The following is a 13,136-nucleotide window of genomic DNA, read 5'->3' on the forward strand; positions in this document are numbered from 1 at the left end:
TAAGATGATTCTTTCGGGGAATGTTGAGAGTTGAACCAAATCAAAACATGTTACGTGTATATAGGGTGTCACAAGGATGTAATGCAGGAATGGCTGAGTATATTAATTTGGAATTTTCAGGAAATGATAAGAGAGATGACCAATTGTCAAAAAGGCCATATTTGCGCGCTACTACTACTACAACTACTACTGCTTCTACTGCAACCACAAGTACTATTACTACTACCCCTACTATCACTGCTACTTCTATAACCTACTATCAACTACTACTTCTACGGCAAGTACTACTAAGGCTGATGATATTGAAAAAAATATCTGAGGACATGTTGAGGGGAAAGTTAAACTAAATCAAAACATACTATGTAAACACTGATTGCTGATACGGGCGCAACAGCAATATTCTTTCAACAATACTGAGTTATACTGGTTTCCAAAATTTGTTTGTATGCTGGTTAGGGAAATGATGGGTGTAAGGGGTGGAGGAGGCTACGTTTCTCTCAAATCATTTTGACCCTCAAAAAGGGGCACTTTAACTTCCAATTTAAAATCAAATGAGACCCATCTGAATTTAGTACGAGCACCCATTTTATACAAACCTTATATGCCCCCACAGCATAATTAAAAGTCCTTGCCCCAGGGCTCTGGGGGTTGTGTCCACCCTGGAGGCATTGTTATATGTTCTTTGGACTATTTTAAACAAAATTGAAATCACACAATTTCAGTCAGATGCGTTTGGTGAAAAGAGGGGTAGTTAGGGGGGATAGTTGACCACCATCCCTTTTGACTCTTAAGAGGGAACTACAACTTCCAATTTCAAACAAATGAACCACCTCTATAGTTTATACAACCATTCCTTTAAATGTCCTAGGGGCATATCTTACAACCCTCGACCTCCTGCTCTGGTGGTTTGTATCAACCCCAAAAACCTTTTTATATGATCTTTGGACTATTTTGAATATGGGAAATGTCTCAAATTTTCTACCGAAAAACATCTCGGGAAAACACGACGTGTGGGGGGGCGTAGTATCTGCGCTATGATCACTTTGACTCTTAGAAAGGGCACTAGAACTTCTGATTACTAATCCAATAAGTCCCATCCAAAACATATCAATCCGAACCTTATATGCCTCCAGGGAATAACTTACAGCCCTTGCCCTGAGATCTGTAAGGGTGGGGGGTTGTCTTCCTCAAATACATAATTTACGGACCCTTCAACAACGATGAACAGAATTGCCATATCCAAATTTTGATTGAAGATGTTCAGAAAAATGATGATTGTGGAGGGGGAGGTGGGCTGGTTGCTCTCAAATCATTTTGACTCTTAAAAAGGCATTATGACTCTTTATATGACCGCCCATTCCATAAAAACCTTATATGCAATCATAGCATAACTTACAGCCTTATCCCCAAGGGGCTGGGTGGTTATGTCAACCCTAGAAGCATTATTTCATGTTCTCTGGACTATTTTGAACAAAATCAATATTTCATAGTTTCAGTCAGATGCATTTCCTGAAAAGAGAAGTTGTTGGAGCGGGGGGGGGATTAAATGCCCTCCATAGCTTTTGACTCTTAAAAAGGAACTAGGACTTCCAATTTTCAACCAAATGAGCCTCTTCTAAAGTTAAACAACCATGCCTCCCATAAAACCTTATATGCACCCGCGGCATAACTTACAACCCTCGCCCCCAGGCTCTGGTGGTTCGTATCTTCCCCAAAAGCCTCGTTATATGATCTTTGGACTATTCTGAATAAAACGACTGTCTCAAAATTTCTATTGAATGTATTTCAGGAAAACATGACGTGTGGAAGGGGGAGGTAGCTGCCCTCTTATCATTCTGACTCTTACTAAGGGCACTAGAAATTCTGATTACCAATCCAATGAATCCCCTCCAAGTTATATACGACTACCCTTTCTATAAAAAACCTTATATGCCCCCAGGGCATAGCTTACAAACCTTGCCCTGAGAGCTGTGGGGCGGGGGTGTCTTCCTCAAAGACATAATTTCCAGGCCCTTCAACTACAATGAACAAAACTGCTACCTCCAAATTTTGATTGGATGTCTTTGGGGAAACGATGAGCGTGGGGAGGGGACTGGTTGCTCTCAAATCACTTTTAACTCTTAAAAAGGACACTATAACTTCCAATTTAAAATCAAATGATCCCCATCTGAAGTTTATACGACCACCCATTACATAGAAACTTTATATGCCCTCAGAGCATGACTTCCAACCCTATCCCCGGGGCACGGGGGCTTGTGTCAACCCTAGAGGCATGTTTCTATGCTCTTTGGACTATTTTGAGCCAAATGACTACCTCACAATTTCAATCGGACTCGGTTGGCGAAAAGAGGGATAGTCAGGGGGAGGGCTAGTTGCCTTCTATCACTTTTGATTCTTAAAAGGGAACTAGAACTTGTTGTTTTCAGCCAAATGAGCCTCCTCTAAAGTTTATATGGCAAAATGAGGGATAGTCAGGGGGAGGGCTATCTGCCTTCTATCACTTTTGATTCTTAAAAGGGAGCTAGAACTTCTTGTTTTCAGTCAAATGAGTTTCATTAAAGTTTATACAGCCTTCCTTTCCATAAAAACCTTAAATGCCTCCGGAACATAACTTATAGTCCTTGCGCCCAGGCGCTGGGGGTTTGTTTCAATCCCTAAATCCTTGTTATAGGATATATGGACTATTTTGAAGAAAACGGATTTGGGGACAATACAATGTGTGTGGGAGTGGAAGAGGAGCTGCCCTCCGATCACTTTGACTCTGAAAAAGGGCACTAGAGCTTCCGATTACCAATCTAATGAGCACCCTCCCCCCGAAATTTACAATGACTACAATCTCTAAAAACATTATATCCCCCCAGGGCATAACTTAAAAACCCTTGCCCTGGGGGGTGGGGAGTTGTCATCCTCAAAAGATATAATTTTTGGACCTTTCAACAGCGTTGAACAAAATGGTTATCTCAAAATTTTGATCGGAAATGTTTGGGGAAATGATGGGTTTAAGGGGTGGGGCACTTTCCCTCCTATCACTTTCGACTATTGAAAAGGTAGCAGATAAAATATTTATCTTATCTTATCTAAAAGTCAATCCGATTCTTTTAATTAAACAGGAACATTAAAATGATTACAAAAACATAGCAAATGAAAATTCATTTTAAAATATACACACATTTACATTTTTGGCATCTTTGATGACCTGAAATACAAGAAAAAATTAAGATGATAAAAATCCAAATAAACATATATCTAAAAATAATCCCTCAACATTCAAACAATTCTTCTGTTTTTGGAATAATTAATATATAATTAATTATTTTGCCTCTACTAGTTATTTAGAACCAACAAATAATTGCTTGCTTCCTCCAAAATAATAATAACATAAATGATTTATTATTAATACTATTTAACATCTATTTCATTAAGTATTATCAATGAACATAATTAACCTACTAATAATAAATAGTAAAGACCTGGAACCCGGACAATCAAAACTTTAACCATTTCAGAACTTAAAAAAATTCTTTGGAATAAAAAAAAAAAAAAAAATATGCAATAAGAAAAGTGGTTAAGGGACGATTCCTGAATAAATCTAAGTAGCAATGAAGTAGCAGCAAATAAAGATAAACAAGTAGATAAACTAAGTAGCAAATAAAGTAGTAGCAAATAAAGATAAACAAGTAGATAAACTAAGTAAGAAAGATAAACAAAGATAAATCTAAGTAGCAATAAAGTAGTAGCAAATAACGATAAACAAGTAGATAAACTAAGTAAGAAAGATAAACAAAGATAAACTAAGTAGCAAATAAAGTAGTAGCAAATAAAGATAAACAAGTAGATAAACTAAGTAAGAAAGATAAACAAAGATAAATCTAAGTAGCAATAAAGTAGTAGCAAATAAAGATAAACAAGCAGATAAACTAAGTAAGAAAGATAAACAAAGATAAACTAAGTAGCAAATAAACAATGGCAACGGAAATGTTGTCTGGGCTTTAAAAACATGCTAAAATGAATGAAAATAGACAAAAATTTATTTATAGGATTTATTGGTACCGCAGCAAGAGTTATAGAGCGGCAGAAAAGAAAACTAAATAGGAGAGGAGCTGACAGTTTTCGAATGTTTCCCTCGCGCCAACAGCAACACGTAAAAGATTACCACAATATTCATGTGATGATTTCTACTGGTATATATAAACAAAGCATTTCTTCGCCTAAAATATTGTAGGTCAATATACTATTTGAGTCATTTTTATTTTTTCGACTTGTTTGATAAACCTTGGCAATTACTTTCTCACAATTTTATAAAAACTAGACCAAAGGCATAGAGAACATAGTTTTAAAGAAGTATATAATTTATGCAGTCCCATTCAAAATGAAATATCAAATGAACTAAAATTATATTGTTTTTTTTTGTAAAAAAAAAAGAATTATAGACAATATATAGTTTTTGAAGTTTATGTATTTCAATATCAAAATAGAGTATACTCCACCCCAGTCCCTCCAGCAGAATCTTAATATTCTTTATTCAAACAAATTTGTTTTCTTTTTTTTGGTAAATATTACGATTACTTTCAAATACTTTCAAAGGACCAAACAAGGAAAGTACATAATTTTAAACAGCATACTTTTCTTCCATTACCATTTAAAATAAAGTATAACTTTCTACCATCCGAAAAAAGATTACATTCTTCAATAAAACGAATTTCTTTATATCAATCAAATAAAAGGCAAAATTCTTAGATGCGCTGCATCGAAAAGATTCCACAAGCAGAACGATAGACTAAGGAACACTACACACGGAGAAGGGGAAACACCCAGGAAAGTAAAAAGGAAATGGTTCCGCAAGTAGAAGACTGCAGCCAGAAGGGTGCACCAAGGGAGACCACCCTCGAAACATTCCACTCGCATAACAAAGCATCCAGGAGGATTTTAACATCGAAGATTAAAGCCAGAATATTTCGGCTAGAAACACAGCAACGGCGAAACGTTACATCCGTATAGGATTGCCAGAATGGGCAATATCCATAGCTTGAGGGCTTCCTGAACGATCTTTATTACTCAGCCCCCGCGCTCCCTCACCTCAAACTAATGTTTATAGAGAGTGCCAGGCAATATAGGACTGTTCAGGGAATAATTCTGGACCTTCCGGACCCTACTCTTCCTTACCTTCAGCGAGGATATCATCATATTTTTTCAACTTTCATAAAGACCTCGTTAAGAACCACTCATAACAAGAAGTAATACTCTATGACTGATCGTCTATATATATATATATTTACCAGTATACCATGGCAACCATAGATGGAAAGTGTTAGTAGTATGGCTTCTAGTATACTAGCCTTATTTTCTAAAATTAGTTCTGTTCATGGCTATTCATTTTATTTTAAATCATGGGTATTCAATTTCAGTTATCCCGGGGACAGTTATAATAGTTGCAATAGTCCCTGATTCAAATTCTCGTAGTGTATATGACAGATGCATAGATCGCACACGACCCATCAAATCATGTTGTCTTTGAGCAAGAGATAAATATTAAGAGATACAAAAAGTAACCGAATATTTGTGCTTATCTTAGGTATTCAGAGGCATTAATCTCAAAGTGCTTAAATTCTAAAACATTCTTCACAATAGTCTTGGTCGGCTTCCTGCATATACATCTCCAAGTGCGAGAAGTAAAGAAAGAACCCCTAGAACCAGTGCTGTCACTTACTTGAAGTACTTTTACTTGAAGTACTACTTAAGTAAAATTTTCCATTACTTGTACTTGTACTTAAGTAAAAACTCTAGGGTGTACTTATTACTTGATACTTAAGTAAGATTACGAAATACTTATTACTTAAGATACTTTTAATGTACTTGTTTTTCAAATACTTTACCTTTGACACGAAAATTTTATGGGTGTGTGGTTTAGCAATGTACAAGAAAACATCACCTTTATATTTAGAGCAAACTCAGATATAGCTTTTGTGTGTGTGTGCTTAGGCAATGTACATGAAAACATCACCCTTTAGATTTAGAGTAAACTCAGATATAGCTCCATGCTCTATTTTTGGATATGAAATAAGGTATTTGTCTTTGACGAAAAAAAATTATTGTATGATTAACACTAGTTTAATTTTTGTTTAAAAGTTATATAACAAAGAAAATTGAAATTATTTCACAGTTCACTAGTCGACAGTGAGCTAAAATCCCTTGTTTTGTGCTAAATGTTGCATATTGTAGTCCATTTGGGCTTATATTTCTGAAATTAGTGTGTAAGTTCTATCATCTCGTCAACTGAACCAGATTTCTACCATTTCATCATCTTCAGGACCATTATTGGTAAAACTACTGAAGCTATGAATCTTTGCCCATCTAAATGTTGTCTGCAATAAACAAGTCTAGGGAATTCTATCTGGATCCAATGCAGTGGTATTTTGTCAAATTCGTTCCAGCAAATTCAGGTATTCAGACGAATCTGACTTCAGATTTGTCACTCCATTCATAAGTTATAGGCCCTACTAAATTAAACGAAAACTCAACTTTCTTAAAACTTGAAACCCTCTCCCCTCGCCCTATTTGATATAGGGTTTGTGATACCAGAACTTGAACCAGATCTTAGGCATCTTTGGTCTAGTTTTCATTCGGATCCGTTACTCCATTTTCCAGTTATACTAAATTAAACAGAAAACTTAAATTTTTCAGGAATTAAAACCAACCCCCCTTTGTTAAATTTGAGCTAGGGTCTTTATCTCAAAACTTGAAATGTGCCATGGTCTTAGGCCTCTTTGGTTCAACTCTTATACAGATCCATCACTTTAGTCGCAAGTTACTCTGAATTAAACGAAAAACTGTTATTAGCAGGTAAAGCTCTCTCCCCCCTGTTTTATTTAAGCTAGGGTCTTCATGTTTCAACTTGATGTGTCTCATGATCCTTGGCACCAAATTTGGCCATCAAAATTTTCATCCAAATCCAATCAGTGGTTCTCCCCCTATACGTGATTACACAGACGGACGGAAAGACAGACAGACGGACGGACGGATTTAGCAACGTCTTAGGTAGCCATGTTGGCTCATTGGATCCAAAAAGAAGGAAAACAATAGCACTACATCATCCAGGCATCATCACCTATTTGGATAGCGGAAAATATCCATCAAGATAGGTTTTTGAGATCTGTTGGTCTATCCGCCCTGGATAGACTGTGCAATGGAGTATAGCAGGAGAACTGCCAGTCAGATTTATATTAAAATTGAACTATTTGGATTGAAATTGAGCTTAATTAAGGCAATGGGGCTTTAAGTGTTAAAAAAAATTCGAGTTTTTCATTTAATTCACTGTAACTTGCAAATGGAGAGATGAATTTCGATGAAAATTGAATAAAGATGCCTAAGAGTATGATATGCATTGAGTTCTGGGATGGAGACCCAAGCCTAATTAGGGCGAGGGGAAGGGGGCTTTAAGTGCTAAAAAAGTTGAGTTTTTTGTTTGACTCAGTTTAACTTGCGAATGAGGTAATAGATGTCAATGAAAGTCAAGCCAAACATGGCAAAACCATAAGACATATAATGTTTGGAGAGGAAGACCATAGCTTAATTAGGGGGAGGGGGCTATAAGTACTAAAAAAAAGTCGAATTTTTCATTTAATTCAGTGTAACTTGCGAGAGATCGATGGATCTTAGTGAAGAGTGAACCAAAGGTGCCTAAGACCGTAAAAGGCATCACGTTTTGAGATGAAAACCCAAGCTCAAGTAGAACGAGGGGGAGTGGGTTTTAAGTGCTGAAATCTTTTGGTTTAATTTAGTATAACTTGCAAATGGAGCAACGGATCCAAATGAAAGCTAGACCAATGATGACTAGGGTCAGGGCTCATATCGAGCTCTGATATCACAAGCCCTGTCTAAAATAGGGCGAGGGGGAGGGGGTTTCAAGTTTTAAGAAAGTCGAGTTTTCCTTCAGTTTATTAGGGCCTACAACTACTTCCGGCCATGGCTTGCCCAAAGCCTGGAATAGCCCTTTTCCAAAACAAGTCAAATTGAAGCCAACCTTCAACCAAATATTCCATCCCCAGAGAAAAATTACTTTGTATGGCACTTGGTATTTACCAAGTGACATACAGTTATCGCAAATTCTGTCGGTCTGTCAGTCCCGGTCTTGCTAGTTTAGGCACTTCCAGATAAGCTAGAACGATGAAATTTGGCAGGCGTATCAAGGACCAGACCAGATTAAATTTGAAATACTTGTTTCCACGATTCGACCATCTGGGGGGGGGAGGAGTGGGAGGACAAAAATTAGATCGGATCTTAATTAAATTTGATATTTAGAAGGAATTCATGTCTCAGATTTCTTATTTAAAATCCTGACCAGATCTGTTGACAGTGGGGGGACCTGGAGGGGGAAACCTAAAATCTTGGAAAATGCTTAGAGTGGAGGGATTGGGATGAAACTTAGTGGGAAAAATAAGCACAAGTCCTAGATACATGATTGACACAAGTAAAACGAATTCACTCTCTTTTGGGGAGTTGGGGGGAGGGTTAATTCTGAAAAATTAGAAAAAATAAGGTATTTTTAACTTACGAAGGAGTGATCAGATCTTCTTGAATTTCATCGGATGAAATTTTATATTTAGAAGGACCTCGTAACTCAGATCTCATGTTTTAAATCCCGACCGGATCCAGTGTCATTGGGGGGAATTGGGGGGGGGGACCGGAAATCTTAAAAATGCTTAAAGTGATCAGGATGAAACTTGGTGGGAAGAATAAGCATAAGTCCTAGATACGTGATTGACATAACTGAAATGGATTCGCTCTCTTTGAGGGATTGTAGGGGGTGTTAATTCGGAAAAATTAAAAAAATTGGGGTATTTTTAATTCAAGGGCAGGTGACCGTTCGTGAGGTATTCTTGAATTTGATATTAAGAAGGAACTCATGTCTCAGATCTCTTATTTTAAAACCCAACCAGTTCTGGTGATATTGGGGGAGAGTTGGAGGGGGAAACCGTAAATCTTGGAAAACGCTTAGAGTGGACAGATCGGGATGAAACTTGGTAGGTAGAATAAGCCAATTTCGTAGATACGTGATTGACGAAACTGGACTGGATCCACTCTCTTTGGGGTAGTTAGGGGTTCCAGTGATTTGGGGAGTTCGGTACTTCTGGACGTGCCAGGACAATGAAAATTGGTAGGCATGTCAGAGACCTACAGAATTGACTTGATAAAGATGATTTCCCCGATTCAACCATCTGGGGGGGGGAGGTGAAGGGAGAGAAAAAATTAGAAAAATGAGGTATTTTTAACTTGTGAGTGGGTGATCGGATCTTAATGAATTTTGATATTTAGAAGGGCCTTGTGTCTCAGAGCTCTTATTTTAAATGCCGACAAACATTAAGCCTCTGATTTTTCTTTTAAATTAATCTATTGATTCTTATAATTTTGCTAGAGCTCATGCCATATGAGCTCTTGGCTCTTACGACCTCGTTACAAGTGCCATATGAGCTCTTAGCTCTTGTTTTATTCCTTTTTTCTCAGAATATTTTTGACTTAGTCTCATGGTTTTTGCCACTTCATGGTGTGAAAACTGCTGCTAGAAATAGATAGGTTGCAATTTCTGCCGTATTGTCTTCTAGTATATTTAAATGTGTGCTTGCAGCGTGCCTGCGTCCCCTTAACAGTTATGTTTCTTACTTTAATATGGGTTTGTCTTTTCAATTTTACTATATTAACCAATGAACAATCTAAGATTGGACTGTCAGTTAATGCGTCTAAATGCGAGTTTATTTGATGCGGTCGCTCCATTCGCTGCTGGGACTGCAATTCTGCCATGTTCTTCTTTAGTTAGTTGGCTTGGTCTGTGTTACGGTCCAAAACTTTCCACTACCTTTTCATCCCTAGTGAATCAAGCCGTGAAAAACCTATGCGTCGCTTACGGACAAATATCCCCAAACAAAAGCCATTACAACCGCAACGGTTTGTGCATGATTTATAACTTATTGCACCCTTTTGCTTTTGTTTTGATCAGGCATGGCTCATCTGTTTCGTAATAAAAATACCCATACTCTACGTGTGGCTTATTTCAGATATTGCAAAATCCTCCTCCGGCTTCCTAGATGGTATCAAAACAGAAAAATAATGGTTCGATCTGGTTTAATAGATATGCCTTCTTGGATTCGGTCCTCCAGTGATGATTTATGTAAAAAGACTATCTACTTTATTCACTGTTACGACCCTCTGCAGCCTTTTTTCCATATTGATACTGGTTAATTAGTCCATGTTGTCTTTTGTTAGTTTGAATTTTTTTTTCTTGCTGTTTATCATTTTTGTTGATTTATAATACTCTGTACTTTGTGTTTTTTTATACTTTTACGGATAATAAAGTTCATTCATTGATTCATTCATTCATTCTGCAGTTTGACCAGCCGTATGGAATGCGTGTGAATCAGCGGGCTTGCTGCAAGCCCGTGATTTTATAATATATGTTTTTAGGGAGTTTTACCGACCATCTGAATTGACTGCACACCATGCGGCTTGCTTGAGTGAAAACCAGCCAAGGATATACATGCCATACATTTTCATAGCGTATCTGGAATTTAACTTGAAAACTTGAGGCACTTTCCTTGTAAAGGTGCCGAGGACGAGACATGCCATCAATTGATTTTTGACTTTTGATTATTGAGCTTTAATTTCTCTTATTAAAAAAGTTTGCAACTGACTCACTTGGCTCCTTACTTTTGAATTTGAGTTTTTTTGTTGCTAAGGTTTTTACTTATTTGATCAGAGAATGAACTACTTTATTACCTTTTATCTGTTTTAAAGCCAAACCAAAGTTTATTTTTCTGTTTTCAATATTTTTTCCACCATTCCCACATGTTTCAGAATAACCCTGTATTTTTTCAAACATGCCAGATTTGATTGGACACTAATCGCCAGAAGTTCAACTCTATGTGAACTGTATTAATCCTGTCATGTGATCTGTCTGATCCGATCAGAAGTTTTTTGACTTAACTTAATTGTTTTGAAAGTCTTTTGCTTTCAAGCTGTTGTGTTGAAAATTGGTTCAGATTATTTTTTGGACTTCATTGGGTGTGTACCAGCCAAACAATGGAAAACAATACTTTCAGTATTTTTTCCATCATTCTCACATGTTTCAGAATAACCCTGTATTTTTTCAAACGTGCCAGATTTGATTGAACACTAATCGCCAGAAGTTCAACTCTACGTGCACTGTATTAATCCTATCATGTGATATGCCTGATCCAATCAAGATTTTTTTGACTGCACTCAATTGTTTTGAAAGTCTTTTCCTTTCAAGCCGTTGTGTTGAAAATTGGTTAAGATTATTTTCTTGGACTTCATTGGGTGTGTAACAGGCGAACAAGGGAAACGGTTAAAAACGATAAAACGTAAATTCTGGTTCTTGATTAAGATTTCCAAGAGAGGAATGACAGGGGACATTACTTGATATTTAAGTAAAAAAAACAACGAGTACTTAATACTTAAGTAAAAATTTGGAGTACTTGTTGCAGCACTGCCTAGAACACTCTTTCCTTTAATTTTTATTAATTTAATTTTTTCATTAATTTTTGCAATTTTAGCAGGGACAAAATAAGATGCTTTTATTTTTGTAACCTCAGAAGTTCCTTAAGGATGAGGGGCCCCTTGCCTTGCCTAGGTTGTCACCTCTTGTTGTTTATCGGCTGTTTTATTCATTCATTTTACTCGGACGATGCTTTTCTTGTAGTGTTTTCTAGTGGATCTTTTTAAAAGAAATAAAATTCTTAGTAGATTTTCTAGTAGATCTTTTTCAAGTAGAAATTTTCTTGTAGATCTTTTTCTAATAGATCTTATTAAAAGAAATTAAAATTCTTAGTAGATTTTCTAGTAGATCTTTTTGAAAGAAATCAAAATTCTTAGTAGATTTACTAGTAGATGTTTTTCTAGTAGAAATTTCCTAGTAGATCTTTTTCAAAGAAATGAAAACTCTTAGTGAATTTTCTAGTAGATCTTTTTCTTGTATAAATTTTCCAGTAGATCTTTTTAAAAGAAATTAAAATTCTTAGTAGATTTTCTAGTATAAATTTTCCAGTAGATCTTTTTAAAAGACATTAAAATTCTTAGTAGATTTTTTAGTAGAAATTGTCCAGTAAATGTTTTTAAAAGGAATTAAAATTCTTAGTTGATTTTCTAGTAGATCTTTTTCTCGTATAAATTTTCCAGTAGATCTTTTTAAAAGAAATTAAAATTCTTAGTAGATTTTCCAGTAGATGTTTTTAAAAGGAATTAAAATTCTTATTTCATTTTCTAGTAGATCTTTTTCTAGTATAAATTTTCAAGTAGATCTTTTTAAAAGGAAATTAAAATTCTTAGTAGATTTTCTAGTATAAATTTTCAAGTAGATCTTTTTAAAAGACATTAAAATTCTTAGTAGATTTTTTAGTAGAAATTTTCCAGTAAATGTTTTTAAAAGGAATTAAAATTCTTAGTTGATTTTCTAGTAGATCTTTTTCTAGTATAAATTTTCCAGTAGATGTTTTTAAAAGAAATTAAAATTCTTAGTAGATTTTCCAGTAGAAATTTTCCAGTAGATGTTTTTAAAAGGAATTAAAATTCATAGTTGATTTTCTAGTAGAAATTTTCTAGTAAATCTTTTTAAAAGAAATTAAAATTCTTGTAAAAGAATTTTTAGAAAAAAAAAACAAACCTTCCGTCTGAAGGATCTCCCTTTCTCTTTTGTATAATTTTTTGAATTTGACTCCATTCTCGATCCAGTTCGGCTTTTTCATTCTTTTCGCTTCTCACTTTCCTTGTTTTCCTGCCGTCAGCCATTTTAACACCATATTGAAAAGCTGCCTTTGGTAAAGCCTCTTTGTTGGCCATGTAGTCACTATACTCTTCCGCTGTGTCAAAGTCCCATCGACCGATTGGTCCTTTCTTGTTACCCTACAATAAAAATGGTAGCTTAGGAATAACCCAATATTAGCGTCAAAGATTTTCAAAATATTCAAACACATTGGGCTAGTGATATCATTCTAATGTGTCCTAACAGATTTTAATATTTTGGTTTTAATTACTTGTTTATATATATTTATGATGTAATGACGTTTTCTCTTGTATTGGGAATAACATTATTCTCTTTTCATTTTGTTCAAAGATTACGTTACTGATTA

General features: G+C 35.6%; 1 protein-coding gene across 1 annotated transcript in view; it reads right to left on the reverse strand.

The window, feature by feature from the left end:
* Nucleotides 1-3,084: 3,084 nt before the first annotated feature.
* The window catches only part of LOC136036919 (protein Red-like), a 59,417-nt gene continuing 49,365 nt past the window's right edge, over nt 3,085-13,136 (reverse strand). The window contains exon 12 of the mRNA XM_065719302.1: nt 3,085-3,196. Within this exon, the coding sequence (XP_065575374.1) occupies nt 3,172-3,196 (25 nt within the window). The 3' untranslated portion in view covers nt 3,085-3,171. The remainder of the gene's footprint in view (nt 3,197-13,136) is intronic.

This window comes from Artemia franciscana, chromosome 2, assembly GCF_032884065.1.
Source record: "Artemia franciscana chromosome 2, ASM3288406v1, whole genome shotgun sequence".
Classification (NCBI taxonomy): Eukaryota; Metazoa; Arthropoda; class Branchiopoda; order Anostraca; family Artemiidae; genus Artemia; species Artemia franciscana.